Source organism: Carassius gibelio, chromosome B16, assembly GCF_023724105.1.
Source record: "Carassius gibelio isolate Cgi1373 ecotype wild population from Czech Republic chromosome B16, carGib1.2-hapl.c, whole genome shotgun sequence".
In the NCBI taxonomy this organism is placed as follows: Eukaryota; Metazoa; Chordata; class Actinopteri; order Cypriniformes; family Cyprinidae; genus Carassius; species Carassius gibelio.
Genome location: NC_068411.1, coordinates 23,166,286 through 23,184,665, shown reverse-complemented (window position 1 = coordinate 23,184,665; position 18,380 = coordinate 23,166,286). Strand labels below are relative to the sequence as shown.

Here is an 18,380-nt window from a genome sequence, read left to right as displayed (position 1 = left end):
TGAAGATGGCTGGAAGACTAACAATGTCATTATATTCCTAACCACTGGGCATAACAGGTTAGTCTGATTATGTGGCTTTCCAAACAGGAGGTGAACAACAATGGAACAGACTCCCTTAGGACAGAGAGACAATTTAAGCCGACTTGGGCTATAAATAGAGTGTTTCACTTTGTTTTCATATATTTTAGAGTAGTGGACTAGCCTACTTTATAAATCCAGTGAACAATTAATTGTAATACTATCAACAGCGTGTAACTGCTATTAGTTTTTTTTGTATACGAAAACAAAAAAAGTGATAGAGAAAGTGAAGAGAGAGCATATGAAGGCTGTTTAGAAACTAATAATGAAAGTAATTCATACCAGAAAAGCAAGGGTGGGGATCCAGTGAAGCGGAATAGCTGTCCATTATTTACTGACAGAAAGGGAAAGCTGACGTTTAAAGAGCACGCGCAATATATTATTACTATGGTAGTTTTTAGTAGAATAACCAATAAAACGCGAACATTTTTCTCACGACTCTTTGCAGCTTGCTTTAAATGTCTAATATTACATACGATATGCATTTTTATAGCATTTCCTTCTTTAAACCAGATTGTAATGACTTGGATTTTTTCTCGATGGCCACTAGGGGACGTACAATCCTTTCCTTTGTCAATGATAACACAACCAGCTATAATGACTAGGATCTGCTGGCTTTTTGTTTTTTCTGCTCTTATTTTGAAAGATGTACGACAACATTCATTACAGTAAGTAAGTAAAAGCAAAAGTAAACGAGTTAAATAATTAATTAAAAAAATGTATCAAAAAACAACATAAAATAATTAATTAAAAAAATGAATAAAAATAACAACAAAGAAGTTGAGTGGAATCAGCACGTGAAATTAGGAATGAAAATGTCACAGGTTTATTTGGTAAAGATTATAATAGATTTCCGACCATGAATATAAGTTGTAAACCTCAAGTATTGAAATCAGAAATCAGTCACTGGGACTTAACAGAATGAATTTTTTATTATTATAGTGGTTCATGTATTTTTCATCAAACTTTTGAATTGCCAAAGATGACAAAAAAAAAAGACAGTTTCACATTGATCTTGAGACGGCACTTGTTGTTTTAAGCTGGCTCATTCTTATTGGTTTTGTTTTCATATTTCATGCGAGATTAATCTTATTTCCAAATAAAAGTTTTTGTTAATGTAAAATATTTGCGTGTACTGTGTACATTTATAATGTATATATAAATACAGACACATACAGTATACATTTTGAAAATATAAAATTTCTTAAAGGTATACATGCATGTGTGTGTGTGTGTATTTATATATACATAATACATTTACAAAAGAAACACACATGTAAACAAAAACTTTTATTTTGGATGCCACATTGTGACCTGTTCTAGCCGAGGCCTCAATGTACGGTGCTCTCATTTCACTTGCAAACTGTTCCACCTCCTCTTGACTCACTTCCCGCTCTTTTCTGTCACACTTGTGTCCCACAAGTACAAAGAGGACAGTGTAGGGATTCACTCGATTACACACCTCTGTGTACTGACGCTCAATGACTCTGAAAGACTCACGATTGCCCAGGTCAAACACCAGCAGGCATCCAGCTCAATGAGCAATGTGAAGCTGAACAAGCTGACGGTTCCTGCAAACATACGTTTGTGAGTCTGAACAACCAGTGTGCTAATCAAGGTCAGTGTATATTCTATATATAAAATATTCAGGTTGTTACAAGTGAATGAAATATTCATAAAATGAATATTCATAAAATATTCAGGTGGATACATTTAAGTTACATACAGAGTTAAAGACAGTTCTTTAAGTTTTACATTTAAGATCTGTACCTGTTGGTTTCCATAGAAAGATTTCCAATTTGAATGTGGTAGGAGTCAGACGATCCAGTGTTGATGCGATTTGTGTTATCTTACATGTTCATATAAAGCAGAAGTGGAGTTATGTAACAGACAAGGTTTACTTAAAAAAAAAAAAAAAAAAAAAAAAAGTAAGTATTTCTCAAAAACCCATGATGATTGCATGTCTTTGTGTGTGTGTGTGTGTGTGTAGACCGAGAGATAGATAGATAGATTTAATATGGTTTTAAATTAATTTATAATATGCAAAACAACAGAGGGGTGTAGTATCAATACTTGAGTTGTGGTATGAATAATGTCACAAGTTTATTATATAAAACTATTAAAAAAATACTTTAGTTGTGTCAAATCACACAGACACAAATCCTCTTGGAGTATATTCTGATTAGTTACAGATATAAAATACACCCACATTTTTATATACAGTACAGACCAAAAGTTTGGACACACCTTCTCATTCAAAGAGTTTTCTTTATTTTGATGACTATGAAAATTGTAGAGTCACACTGAAGGCATCAAGGGCTATTTGACCAAGAAGGAGAGTGATGGGGTGCTGCGGCAGATGACCTGGCCTCCACAGTCACTGAACCTGAACCCAATCGAGATGGTTTAGGGGTGAGCTGGACCGCAGACTGAAGGCAAAAGGGCCAACAAGTGCTAAGCATCTCTCGGGGAACTCCTTCAAGACTGTTGGAAGACCATTTCAGGTGACGACCTCTTGAAGCTCATCAAGAGAATGTCAAGAGTGTGCAAAGCAGTAATCAAAGTACTTTGAAGAACCTAGAATATGACACATTTTCAGTTGTTTCACACTTTTTTGTTATGTATATAATTCCATATATAATTCCACATGTGTTAATTCATAGTTTTGATGTCTTCAGTGTGAATCTACAATTTTCATAGTCATGAAAATAAAGAAAACTCTTTGAATGAGAAGGTGTGTCCAAACTTTTGGTCTGTATATATATTACAAAAAAATGCACATATAGGTTCAGTGGTTATCTGAACAATACAGCGGTCCTTATAAAAGCACTTCTCCAAATAATCATTTCCTGCAACATGCTGATCTCTGATGCTATCAAACACAGCATAAATCATTAGGTTACACTTTAAACAGCAGTATAACAGCACAAACGTCAGATACTGTCTTCAGCAGGAGATGCCACGTTGGTTCAAAGTGGTTCATGGTAGGTATGTAATAGTGGTTCTACTGTCTGGGGCTCAAAGTAGATCACACTAGCCTTATGTTGGCTAGTACCATGTGAGACTGGAGTACAGTACCCGTTTGAGATCACTCTGTGTGCGGGGCAGTCATATTGTTGTTGGCTCAGCTCTCGACACAAAGGTAGATTCTGTCGGCTGTCCAGTGTTGAGTCTGTGGACATTTCGCTGAAGGGTGTTGCATATTCTGGTTCGGGAGGCAGGGGGTGGGCGTATTCGGGAAGCTGTCCAGGGGTGTCGTAGTGGTTGAGGGAGAAGGGGACTGTGTAGCCCTCTTCCAGGGGGGGTCGGAATGTGAGTCCCATCATCTGCCCACCTGCTACTACATCAGGCTCAGCATAATCTGGGAACAATGGAGAAATATTCTAGAAATAGGACAACTAATATAGGCATTTCCAAATTTTCTTGTGATCTGGACATGTACAACCTAAATTGTTTTAAGATAATTTATTATATATGCACTTTTTTTTCCTAATGAATTAAACATTCAATGGTTAATTTTTTCCACACATTTTTTTATTTTTAGGTATTTTTTATTAAATTTAATTGAGAATTGAAATTAAATGATAAGTTAAGACACCAAATTCTACAAAATAACAAATAACATATGCGAATAATGAAATGAATAAATGACTTCCAATTATCACTGTAATAACAAACCAAATAAAATAAAACTTGATTTAATGAAAATGTAATTATATTGATGTAAATATGAAGAAAAATCATTTATTTTAATATAAAGAAAATGACAACTAACATTTTTTTGATAAAAAAAATTATATTTTAAATGGAATATTAAAACGGTCCAATACTAGATCATTGCATTATTTTATTTTTACACACACACACATTGTAAAAGTATATAAATGTAAATAAAATTGTTATTTTATATATATATATATATATATATATATATATATATATATATATATATATATATATATATATATATATATAATTTTGATATATCTAAACAGACAAAATATAAACAAATAAAATATGAAATAAAATAATTTCTGCAAACCCCGATTGAGAAAAAAATTACATTCACTGTAACAACATTTTCTTTCATTACAAAATGTACTAGAGATTCAGAAATGTCCAACTTGTGTAAATTTGATTCTTACATATGTGTAAAAATAGAATATTACATTAAAAATATTTGTTATTAATGATTAATTAGTGTTTAAACACTTATCTCAATTATTTACCAATCCAATTAATTTTATAATGACTAAACCCTCCCTTAGATTGGACTTCATCCCCAGAGGACTGTCTTTTGCCTTGGCCGACTCATTTTAGGCATTATTGCATTCCCACATGATCCCACTGCACTGCGTCCAACAGGAGTTCTGGGCTATGAAAGGGGCTCCACGTTTCCCCCTCTTCTTCTCTCAGTCCTTCACTCACTCAGCAGGAATGCTAAGAGGGTGAAACGGTTTTAACTGAAGCGACTTTAGAAAGGACTCTGATTGTCCTGACCACTGACCCTCTGTCCACCTCGTCCCAGAACCCCTTACTGAAGGGTCTGTTGGACAGTGGGTGGTGAGGAGGGTGTTCTTCTGGCTTGAATGCCCCTAATTTGGGCTCTAATTAAAGAACCCTTTCAGGGAAGCTCCGCCAACGAAAGAAAGACATGTTTATGCTGCCACTGAGTGACTGTTGGGGAGGAATGAGCTCAGAATGAAAGCCATTTGCTTGTCATGTCTCTTCTGAGTTGCACTGGCAGCTCAGCTGAGCAAGCGCACACAGAGTGGGGCGAGCGAACAAAGGGGTCAGAATGACTACTGGGCTTTCTCTCTGTTTCCGTCCTGCTGTTTGAGCCACATTAACCCTCTTATTCACTGCGATATATAACTGCGATGTCTGAGGGCTGTTGTACCCAGCGGCATCCTCTCGACAAACACTGCCTTGTCTCGTTTGTCGTTTCAAACATTCCTTCATGAATTTCGGTATTCATTGCTATATTGGGTTGAAAAGCCCTGTGGATGTCTTACCATTGAGAGGAGGGTTGGGAAGAGCATCGTGGATGTTCCGAACCAGAGGGTAAGATACAAGCTCGGGGTTTGTGCATGGAAGCTTCTTCCCGTGGAAACCCTGACAGCCTTAAGCAGAGACAGTGAAAGTCAGTCGGGAGATACCAACAACTTAAGGGGGACACCGAAAAAACTGTACTACAGAGACAGTGAAAAAGGTTACCTTGGTCAGCGCAGCATTTCTTTATTTGTGCATTTCTTTTTCTGAAATACAAACACGGGTAAATATCACAAACCCTGTCAAGAGTATGTACAGGCCCCAAAATAAAAATAAAAAATAATGGAAAAAATAATACTGTTTTTATTTTAAAAGGGAAAAACTGTTTAAAATAATTGTATTAAGTTAAAATTAAATTAACCCAAATATTACATGGGGATATAACATTGATATTATTAACATTATATAATTAAAAACTATTATAAATTAAGAAAAACTATACAAAAGCAAATGGTAAATTATGGAGCATAGGATTAATTCAATAGTGCATAACAAATTATACATTTAAATTAAAAAAAACTTTAAAACCACAGATTAAGTTAAAATAACATTTAATATAACAACTTGTAAAACATTTTCTTATAGAATAATTATGAAACAGAATCATACCTTTCCAACTCGTGCATATTACATTTTTTAGATATGTATAAAACATATTACAATTCGCAGCATTTAAACACCTTGCCTGAATTATTTGACCAGTCATATTTTTGGTATAGTAAATAAACCCTCCTTTTGATTTTCCTTAATGAACACATAGCTCTTTTTAGGAACATTAAAATTGTTTGGTTTATTTGAGCCCAGTAAAATGAATCAATTACTGTGGTGTTGACTAAAACAATAAATATTCTGATGTAAACTTCTTAAAGGTTGCTGTGACAACCTGTAACAGTACTGTTTTTGGTTACATCTTTTTGGTTTTAAAAGAAAAATAACACAAAATTGTCGCTACTGATAGCCTAGTGGCCAGTGCGCTGAAATATAACAATATGTTGCGTTGCAGCCGTCCCGAGTTCGAAGCTCAAGGACCTTAGCCAATCTTTGCTATCTTCATAAGGGCAAAATGCCCAAAATAAATCTTTAAATAAAAAATAAGAATAAATTAAATAATTATCTGTAAGGAACAATTAGTGTATTACCTTCTCCACCAAACAAGCCCAGCTAGAAGGCAACCCACACACAGAGCTGCTCCCAAAACCATGCCTGCCACTAATATCACTGCTTGACTGAGGCCTGTATGAAAATAATAATAAAAGATTTAGCCTTTAGAAACAAATCCACTATGAGTTTACACATCATGTTAGTAAGAGCAATCGTATAAGAGGATTACCTTACAAAAATCACCTCACCTGAGCTTCTTATGATGACAGGACCCTCAGTGGGCAGCGTGTCTAGAGGCACAGTCACTGTGACAACTGCTTTCCCAGTATTCAATTCTGATGGAGAGAAATCATCGCAGGTTTAAAAGACAAGAATTCAATTAACTCTTACAAGATTTACCATAGTGCGCTTGGAATTTGACCAATACAATGCTGTTTTATTGTCAATATGTACTATAAAAATGTTTAAACTGAAACTTATGTGGCATAAGGGAACTTAAAAGAGATTCTGGGGCGGACCCTCACCATCTCCTTGGGAACGGGGTCTAAAGGGGGAGGAAGGGCAGCCCAGCACTTGAACCTGTGCAGAGGCCCTGATATGCCACTTCTGGGGTTTCACAAGGAGGTAGCGTGCAACTACTGGAGGAATCAGACTGTTGAGTACCGTCACATGACCTTCAGAATGGGCCTCAAACACCTTAAAACAAACAAACAAACAAACAAAAAGATATGAAATTGAAACATTGCATACTGAAAAAAACCACTGATTTGCAAAGAAGGCATATTACCTAATTTTATGAGTTTAAAAAAATATTTTTTTTCATTAAATAAGTGATGATTTTTTTTTTTATTCTACGTATGAATCAGTGTTAATGCACAATAAGTCAATTGTATATGTTTCCATTTTAATGATTCAAAAAGTATAATTTAACAATCTGCATCATTTGGAGCAGGATTTTTTTTTTTTTAAATACTCTATTTAATGCGAATGAACTTTACATATAAACAAAGTTGTTTTTTTTACCCTCACAAAGTCAGTTTGGATGAATCCATTGTAGTAAAACACCCACAAATGTAGCAAACATCTGGGCAAAACAGGCACTGTTTTTGGAATCGACACTCCAAAATTAGTAAGACACGTGATGCAACTCATTCAGCTAATATGATGCAGGGCTGAGTAGTTTATATTCTAAAACAAAGACCTAGTAATGTATATAAAATTAGGGTCTGTTCCTGTGCCCATCTGCGCTGTTTATTCATTTGCCTATCCTGTGTAAATATTTTAACATCGTAATCATGTTAGGGTTAGGGTTTCTTTTCCTGATGCAGCGTTACGTACCTTCTTATCTTTGCCTGATGTTGCTTTGTAGACTTTCCAGTTCTTGCGGTCTTTGCTGAACATGAGGGTGTAAGATTCAATGTAGTAATGCGGCGTTCCCTTTGTTATGATGCCTGAAAGCAGATGATAACATTAGATTCTTTCTTATTGTGCTTACTATTGCTGTAATAGCTCAGCAGAGGTTTGCACAAGGATTTTCAGTGGTTGACCTCCGACCTGTGACACTACTCCTGTTCCACAGCTCGATCTCCATCCACGGTTGCTGATCCCCAGAGCTGGCAGCCCACTGAGATCCCTCATGTCCCGGAGACCAGGAGACCCTCTGACCTAATCTGTTCACCTCCTCCCACACTGAAGAAGTGTTATAGGCCACCACCGACAGCTCCCTGTCACACTCTATGCGTGGACGAGAACACAACTTGCTCAAACAAGTAAAAATGATACTTTCTCACACCTCTGATAAACCTTGTAATTGTTAGTTTTCAGCTGTTAGTGTTTATCTTCTAGCAATGTATAATTAAAAATAGGCACTAACAGCACGTTTAAGGCGTGAGTATCATGTAGCAGGTGTAACCGTGTTAGATAAACTGTAATTTATTTCTTAACACTGACACACACTCAATCCTGGTATTAGGCATCTGCAGTTTAAAAAAATTATATTACAAATAAATTAATTCAGTGCAAAGCCATAATTCAAGTCTATCAGTCTGTCAAAAATAAATGTTACTCGATTAAATTAGAAAAATGAATTAAAATAATATTAGGAATAACTACAGGGAAATAAACTAATACCTTTGTGGAAGACAAGTCGTTTATCTGACAAGGAACCACTGTAAAAAATAGAAAAGAAAAAAGACATATTAGATTATTTAAAATATGTAATACATATAAAATTATATATATATATATATATATATATATATATATATATATATATATATATATATATATATATATATATATATATATACACCGTACACTACACACATGTATTATATAAACTAAAACTTTTATTTTGGATGGGATTAATCATTGCCCAGCACTATTCTTAAAATTACATGCACATAGTAAATTAAAATAAAAAAATACATATACAATTTTATATATATATGCAAATTAAGCAGCAAATTAGGAGTTGCTTGATACAAAGATTTAGTTTGACTAACAAGTGTGAATAACTTGCACAACATGCCACACACTCACGTTTTTGAGAGCACTCCGTTAGCAAAGTGTGACTCATACAAGGTAATGCCCCTCTGCAGATACACGTTGATCATGCCTCCCAAACTGTCTGAAATGACGCCCGCATGGATCGCAGCTTTGCATAATACAGAGGTCTAGAAAAACATTCAAATGTTACGTCATTTAAAGTTACACTCCTTTCATCAAAAGTGCCTGTTGTAAGCATTTAATAATAACTAATAATCCCACTATTGCACATAGATAATATCCCAGCTTACATCCCGGTATCCTTGGCCATGCCAGCCCCAGATTTCTCCGGTGACGTCTTTGCAGCCTGCAGGGCAGAATGCACTGAAACACAGGTAAGTCCAGGACACAGATATTACACATAAACCTGTATCCTTCAGATTCAGAGTAAAGAAAAGTTGTATTACTTTGCCTTAATGTCAGGTCATTGTTGAAGATTTCTTCTTACCTAATCTGTTGAGAGGAGAAATGTGTTCCTCGATGCAGACATGAAGTGAGTTCTATGGGATAGAAATAGCATTGACTTCAATGATGCATTTACAGTCCAGAACATGAGCTCATATACACTGGCTTTGTGTTCTCTACATGTGAACCACTGCTGTTGACTCTGGAGCATAGTGAGAACTTTTGACAGAAAGGGTTTCCACCAAAATATTAAGCAGCACAACTGTTTGCAAAATTGATAAGAAATATTTCTTGAGCACCAAATCAGCATATTAGAAGATTTCTGAAGGATCATGTGACCTTGAAGATCCAGCTTTTCCATCACAAATGGAATATATATATATATATATATATATATATATATATATATATATATATATATATATATATATATATATATATATATATATAATTAAATAGATAAAAATCTATTTAATTAGTACTTTAATTCATAGAAACTTATTTAATTAATTATTAGATATTTCAATTAATTATTATGTTTTTGCATACGAAGCCAAGATAAGATTTGCATTTTAAGGGTTAAAACCAAGTATTCTTCTTAAATGATGCATGTTATCCAGTCAGGAACTGCCATGAGTTGCTTCTACTCTGTGGTCAGGTGATGGTTAAGCTTGTCATGCTGTGCTTGTCAGTGCAGGAGGAGTGAGCATACAGCATTCCATCTACTTCAGTGTGTGCCCAAGCGCAGGGGCCTCTCCTTTTTCAGGCCAGGAGCGGCAGTCTGCTGCCCTGCTTACAAAGCAAACACTCTGAAACTCAGCCAAGGAGGAGAGCTGCATTCCAGTCGGTCTCCCTAACACACATTTTAAAATCCTTACCTCCAAGGCCAGCCCATTAAGGTCCTCTGTAGTTTAACCTACATACTGGGCCTTAGTTCCACCATAGACATATAATATAACTATAGTTTTCATTCATTAATATTTATATACTATTAAATGTTTTATTCAGAATTTGAAATTTATTTTAATGTTTTTATAAAACATTTTATTTTAATTAGATTTTTTTTTGAGTTAGTAATTTTAGTACATCATCTTTTTTCACCTAATATTTATAATTTAGTTCAATTAGGATTTAATGATATTATTCTATTACATTTTATTTGATAAAATGATTTATGAAATATGAAATGATTAAATATTTTTTAAAAAATATTCAACTATTTTAAAATGTAATATAATTTATATGATAGCTGTAGCATTTAAGAAAGTGAGACCTAGATATATATATTTAATATCGGTTGTTTAAATTCTATATGATGATTTCATCATATTTAATACTATTATTACATTTAATGTGTAATTTTATATATCATTTTAAATATTGCATATGATAAAATATTGACGGGTATTAAATAACCGTTGTTTAATTTATATTTAATAATATTATTATATTTAATTACACTATTTAATATAGAATTATAATTCAAATTTTTAAATATAATTTTAAATATGGTATCCATAGCATAAGGAATGCAAATCCTGGAAAGGTATTAAAAATCTAATAATTAATTTATATATAAGTGTATTATTATATTAAATTCTACTATTTATTGTTTAATATATCATTTGAAATATTTCACATAATTCTCATGATATCCCATGGCATACGAGAAAGTAAATCCTAGATGGGTAATTTATGTAAAGTAAATTTAATACGTCAACCTTTTAGTTAATGATAATAACCCTGATTATATTTAATAAACAGTAATAAGTAAAGGTTGGCACTTTACTGTAATCTACTGTGACACATTTAAGGATGTTTATTTAACGATCTGTGCGTGACCTCCAGTAGGGTGGTTCACATGTGATGTTGGAAACGAGAATAAACAGTCATTGAGATTAGGATGGGAACTGCTCCCACTCTCAGAGTCAGCTGAAGTGCTGTTTACTGAGTAAGCTGTACATTTAGAGAACAAACAGACCCTGGTGTGTTTACTCTGATCATATACAACTCGCTCAGAGCAGGAAGATCCATGGGCCCACATGCCATAATCTCTTATTTTGTTTTGCTGGATTTGTGGATTCCTTTTTGGTCTATTGTTTATAGGTGCATGGAATGGAGTGGGAAGTTTGCAGGACATACAAACTGTTACCTGAGTGCTGATTGGTTGAATAGGACATAACGAAGCCCCGTCCTGAACGGTGAGTGCCAGAGATGAAACGCACCGAGACTTCATTAGTACTCACAGATATATTCCTGTTTGTGGTGGACAGCTGCCCACACAGAGGACCTGGGAAGCACAGACCAGATTATATAAACAATCGATTGAATGCATTTTTAGATTCAACACACAATCCTGCACACCTTCAATGCCATAAAAGGCTGTTCCTGCACACGTATGTGACCACACAACCGTCATGCTACAGCAGAGTGGAATGCAGCATGCAAGCTGCAGTCATGCTGGGGTCACATGATTGGGAAGCTAAAGAGCAGCGTGTGGTTAGATCTCTGGAATTTCTCAGTCACAATATACTGTAAATGAGGTGGCTATAAAGTAAGAGTTGAAGGTAGCTGTAAATAACTGTAATGTAAGTAAGTTTCTATAATAAATTTACTAATTTGGTGCCTTTTGGGGATAAGAAGGAATGTCAGGCCTGATTCAAGGAAGGATTTCATACCACTCAGATTCAAAAACTGACAAGTCGGTCTGTCCAACTTCAGTAAATTGAGGAAAAGAAATGACAATTCTGGTTGTTGCTTTGCCTTAAGACTGGTATTTAAAATAAATCACATAATTAAGATTTACTTGTATTATTCTATACAATTTTATACAATTATTTATTAAATATTAAATTAATAAATATTTTAAATAAAATATAATTTATATGATCGCTGTAGCATGTAAGAAAATGAGACCTACATGTATATTTAATATCAGTTGTTCAATTTCTATATAATTATATCACCACATTCAATCATATCTAATTATATTTTTATATTTAATTTTATTATTTAATGTGTAATTTTATATATAATTTCTAAATATGATATACATAGCACATGATAAAGTAAATCCTTGACAGGTATTAGATATCAGTTGTTTAATTTATATTTAATTATATTATTTAATGTTTAATTTAAAATATAATTTTTGAATATAATTTTCAATATGGTGTCCACAGCATATGAAAAGTAAATCCTGGAAAGGTTTTAAATATCAAATATTTGATTTATATGTAAGTATATTATTATATTAAATGACATTTAGTTCTACTATTTATTTTTAATATATTATTTTAAATTTTTCATATAATTTGCCTGATATCTTAAAGCATACGAGAAAGTTAATCCTAGATAGGTATTTTATATAGGTTATTTAATGTATATTTTATAATGTTGTTACATAAAATCTTTAATAAATTTTTTTTAGGATTTAAAATATTTAATGTAATTGATATGATATTCATATCATATGAGAAAGTAAATTTATTTAATGGTTTTATTTATATTTATTTTTTTATTATTATTTTTATTTTATTTTATTTTTTATCTATAATTTATATGAAATTCATTTCATAGCAGATGAGAGAAGTAATTCTGAAGGAACACTTATACAGATATAACACTGTAGCCCAGTGTCTGTCATTCCATAACGTCTGTGTGAAGAGGGTCATACCCACTCTAATGGCTCCACTGGTGTCTGTGATGGTAAGAGAGCCAGATATGCAGTCTTGGCTTCTCTCCAAGTCAAAGTCCCCAAAGGTCAAGAGCAGCGTCTGGCCCTTCGGTACTCTTAGGCTCCACTCACACTGGGTGTGGTTAGGGTAGGTTCCCGGGAAGTTCAGCGAGGTCAGTGTGCCACTGGTGGGACTGAGGACTGTGTGTCCACACCCATTGCCTAAAGAGAAAAGATAAAGTAAAGATCACATTGTTATTAATGTGAAAAGAGATTAAAAAAAGGTTGAATTTCAAATTGTGTGGTCTGTTTCCACATATAATTAAACCAGACATTTTCTCTCTCATTTAACTTCCATTAATCATCAGATGTGCTAACTAGTTTCTCTCTTGGCATGTTTCTAACCCATTGGAAAATGAGACAGAGCGCATTTAGTATGAGCATTGTGGGTATTGGCAGGTCGTTGGCTGAGTATTTAGAGTGGGCTTGCCAAATTTTGTCAGTATTAGTCACACTTAAGGGGCTTTCCATAACTGGTGTTAATTAAAGCCATAATTGCTGTAGGGTTGACTTGATGGTGATGTGTTAAATACGGTAGCTTCAACAGACATGCTCTACCAAGTTCATAAACATGACATCATCGCCACAAAAAAATGATTGGCAGCTAGTTTGGAGATCCACTAAATAATAATAATAATAATAATAATAATAATAATAATAATTCCTTACATTAGCCATATTGCGCCTGAATGCCCACCACACACCAGCTTACTGGTGGAGAGGAGACAGAGTGATGAAGCCAATCAGCAGGTATGGGGATTGTTAGGAGGCCATGATGGTCAGAGGGCAATGGGTGAATTTAGCCAGGATGCCGAGGTCACACCTCTACTCTTTTCGAAAGACATCCTGGGATTTTTCCTGACCACAGAGAGTCAGGACCTCAGTTTAACGTCTCATCCGAAGGTAGAAAACCCAGAGTCAGTATGAAAGTTTTTGAATCTCTTGATCCCTGTTTGAACTGTATCGGTCTGAGTCCATCGTCTGTCTCTCATTCCGAATTTCTCAGTCAGCTCTGAATCACTAGGGTTTAAAGCTCCTTTGGTCCCCTTTTTTCTGCTTTAGACACAATTTATCTCTAAATCTACCAAGCCTCTTGTTATCTTAATCATTGCGTAGAAAAACAAACATGATTTTGTGGTCAGACTGTTAACTGGTTATGCTCAAACAATTCACTGCATGTCTCAGTGTGGTCAAAGAGTTGAATGGATAATTTGGGTGAGGGCGATTTTATCTACAAAAGTCTTTAGATATTTCAGTCAGTATTTTAGCCCAACTAAGTTTGTGGGTGAAGCTGGCTGCGTTTACTGCAAATAATCATAATCTCAACCCAGTTTTATGAGAAATTGTAAGTATTTTATGATGTGGTGATTTCATAGGAACTTTTACAATATGAATTGTATGAGAAAAAAAAAAAAACCCACTCCAACACAGCCATGCATAAACAGATTGTACAAATCACATTATGAATTCATACAAATTAGTCATCTATTTGCCAAAACGTCAAATAGTTATTGTCATGAGAGTGTGTTGGTTATCTTGTGTGTAATCTGCTTGGGTTAATAAAGGCAATACAGTTTGGAGTTCAATTAATTATAAAACGTATCCTTAAATCAATTTGAAATATCCCCAGAATGCAGCACTGACACAGAAACAAGATGTTACTACAAAAACAATCAAAAAACCCTCCAATAGTAGGAGACATATATTATACATTACTTTAAAAGATGCATAACAACATGGTTTCAATTCATAAATTGTGGAAAACAGACTTTTTAATATTTAAAAAAGTGTGTATTTTAGTCCTGAAAACATTGCTGTTTGTTTGATCTCGACCTGTCCAGCTTAGCAACACTGGCTTCACCAATTATGTGATTTTGAGGCATGGCTATGTGTTTTTTTTACCAATGGAAGACGGGGGGAGTGTTTAGAAAAACCTGTTTGGAAACAATAATGTGCTGGTGCGCAGAAACTAGACGCAATGGTTGGCTCCAGCTTAACAAGGCCAGTTTCGTTTATAATCGCAGCATAAAATTGACAAAGAAACTCCTCATGAAGCACAGCCTGAGGCAAACATTAGACATTATTTAACAGCAGGCAGACACCGTGATGACATCTGTGCGATGTCTGCAAGTTGAGTTCACAGCACGGTGTTTAAAACATGCCGCGCGTGAGGATGCTGGGTATAATTAAGACACTTGCTGACACAGAATATGACATTCCTTACAGCTGAGCTACTATGAACGCACTGGGACCATGGATAACAATCTGTCATCAGCGCTACACTATCAGGCAGTGTGTAATTTTGTTTTTTCTCGTCAGGGGATTTGCAGGCACGTCCCTGCAGGCCTGAGCCCATGGCAGACAGGATGTTCGGCTGTTTAGATTGTCACATCACAATTCCTCTACGTCAATCATATTACAACTGTAAACTCAAAAATATTTGGGGACAAGCTGTTTTTTCCTGTTCTTTTATGTTCTGTGAAATCCTGGACACTCTCTACATCTTCTAAAGCTTGGAAACAATGCGATATAGCGTGATCTCAAAAACATGTCAGCTCCCATTTTAATACAATAACATCCCAAAAACAGTCAGCTTCCCCTCTGGCTAATCTAAACACGTAGAGTTCTGGGGGTGGACGTTTGACTGGAAAACCTTTTCCGTAGTCCTCACAGTCTGTGAATCTGGCTGTAGTGATTCATGCTGACCCCACGCATATTGAGAAATACCATAAACAAATTCATTCTTCCTAACTCACTCTCTAAACAGGAGGATATCATTCAGTCCAGCAGTCTGCCTGCTGATGTGCTTGTGGTCTTATAAGGGCAAACATGGTTATAAACATGCCTCTTTATATTAAATATTAAACTTTGTTCATTTTTAGAAAATGCAGTCAAGGGAAAATGATAAATTAAAGTTAAAATACTTTAAGGTTAGCTGACCAGAGAGTGCAAGAAAAACAGTTAACAAATGCCCAACATACATGGGAATTCCTCAGAATTTAGCATCCCAGTTCCTATTTGTCTGTCTATCTATCTATCTATCTGTCTGTCTGTCTGTCTGTCTGTCTGTCTGTCTGTCTGTCTGTCTGTCTATCTGTCTGTCCAATAGGTGATATATAAATTTATATTTTTTTATATTATTTTAAAATATAATTTATGCAACACGCACACATAGTCTATATATATATATATATATATATATATATATATATATATATATATTATTAGTGCTGTCAAACGTATATATGTGTGTGTATATGTATGTATATGTATGTATATATGTCAATAAATAGCCTACATGTAAATATTTCAAAATATACATTCATGTTTATTTATATATACATAATAAATATACACAGAACACACACATATGCAAATAAAAACTTTTATTTTGGATGCGATTAATCGTTTGACAGCACTAATATAGAAATAAATATATATTGCTACTTTCCATCATATTATACATTATACAGTAGTGCTACTTTAACAGTACTTCATAGTAGTATGAGAAGGCGCAATCTTACCCTTTTGACCGCATACCAACACCAGTGTTTGGATGCTGACAATAAGCCAAAGCCAAGAGAATTCAATAGTATCCCAAAGAGCTCCATATCTAGTGTGCATGGTTTCCTTCGGGATATCCCAGGCTGACTCCAGCGTTCAGAGTTTACGCCATGAGTTTTAGTTCATGTTGTAATCAGTCTACAGACTCTCCTCTCACGTTCTCATCCGAGTTAAGACGCAGCAAGTAGCCCCTCCCCGACTGGGCATGGGTTATGCACTCTCCTCTTACTGGCTTAATTATAACAATTCCTGTTTCAGTACTTTGATTTGAGTAAAGTGAATATTTTTCTCAAAATAGTCAATTATAGAGGGTTCAGCCGTGCAAACAATGTCATTAGAAAGTTAAAACCCAACACTCGCATGGTCATTACATAAATTCACTAAATTTAATTGGTGTGAATGACAACAGTGTTCGTTCAAAAGGACTTGTATCAGACTCTGCTATTACAACAAACAAATAAACTAATAAAATACAAACAACACACACACGCGTCTTTTTAATGAACTGGTTCAGAAAACCCGTCTGAACAGCAGTCGCATTCTCAGCAGTGCGATATAGTTTTCGTTTATATTTTGCGGACAGTATTACACCTGAGTTAAGTTCTTCCCATTTACTTTTATAATATTTTAAAACAGTACAAGTGTATAGTATATTATTTATTTTAATTGACTTATTGTGCCCTCTTCAGGACGATATTACTGACACAGAGATAACTGAATTGACTATGGAAACTGGTGATGGTAATGCATGCATTTTAGTCTTTTTCTCGTTTTCTCATTTAGACGATATATATATATATATATGTGACGTCTTTTTCAGAATCGACCTTCGGTCCAGCTTTTAAATATGTCTTGCTAGTTCTAGAATGTCCCGTAAATTAATTTTTGAAAGTTACATATGTAATTCTCATCCGTGTCAATACCGCTTTAAAAAAAGAAGTACTCAAAAATGTATTTGTTACTGTGGCAGCAATTTTAAGCTTACACAGACACCTAGTGGCGAGAATGCAATACCACGTGTGATCTCAACACACAGTAGGCCACTATGTGGCGATCTCCTCCATAGGCTACTATTAATTTGTTTAGGATTAAAACTTTAGATGTAAAGAACCCACTCATCAGTTTAACTTGTTTTTATATGTACAGCAATTCCTCGTGCCATTTCAAACTTGTTGGACTTGTTTTGCAGAAAGAAATGTTAGAATAGATTAGATAGTCTTAGTGGGGACGTTGTGGCTTATAAAGTTAGAGAGTTTGACTCTTATCACTAAGGTCTCAAGCCGACACCATGACTGAGGTGCCCTTGAGCAATGCAGCGAACCCCCAACTGCTCCCTGAGCACCGCAGCATAAATGGCTGCCCACTGCTCTGGGTGTGTGTTCACAGTGTGTGTGTGTGTGTGTGTGCACTTTGGATGGGTTAAATGCAGAGCACACATTCTGAGTATGGGTCCCCATATTTGGCTGTATATCATGTCACTTTAGAATATCTCAATATGCATATTTTAAAGAGTCTTTTATGGAGTCTTATTTTCTAATTGATTCCCACATCTCTACTTGCTTCTTCACTGTAGACATCATTGGATTGTGAACATGACAACCTCCAATAATTTGCAATACACAATTATTTTTACAATTTGGAAAAATATTTTGCAGTTATAGTAATGCTTGTGTTAAAACGCCACAAAAAAGAAAATGCTATGAAATCACAATTATTTGCAATAAAAGCAAAATCATATTTTTTTCTCCCTCTCTCTCTAAAACTGGTATGTTGTATCATTTAAGTCTTTATAGTATTAATGAGACCTTCCTCCAAAAGATTTGTATTTATTGTTAGATTTTGTAAAGCAATATTTAATGGCTAAACTGTACATTTGTTTGTATCGAAAGCCCTTTAT

At 34.6% G+C, this 18,380-nt stretch overlaps 1 protein-coding gene across 1 annotated transcript; it reads right to left on the bottom strand.

Moving 5' to 3' along the window:
• Positions 1–1,769: 1,769 nt before the first annotated feature.
• Positions 1,770–16,797, bottom strand: si:dkey-34d22.1 (discoidin, CUB and LCCL domain-containing protein 1). The gene is made up of 15 exons (XM_052577628.1): positions 16,444–16,797; positions 12,860–13,081; positions 11,336–11,473; positions 9,227–9,278; positions 9,030–9,102; positions 8,773–8,906; positions 8,362–8,399; positions 7,786–7,965; positions 7,570–7,682; positions 6,756–6,927; positions 6,480–6,566; positions 6,270–6,363; positions 5,296–5,336; positions 5,094–5,201; positions 1,770–3,439 (listed from the first exon to the last, which is right to left on the bottom strand). The coding sequence occupies exons 1-15, from the start codon at positions 16,541–16,543 to the stop codon at positions 3,048–3,050; spliced, it is 1,944 nt and encodes a 647-aa protein (XP_052433588.1). The 5' UTR covers positions 16,544–16,797; the 3' UTR covers positions 1,770–3,047.
• Between the last annotated feature and the right edge of the window lie 1,583 nt (positions 16,798–18,380).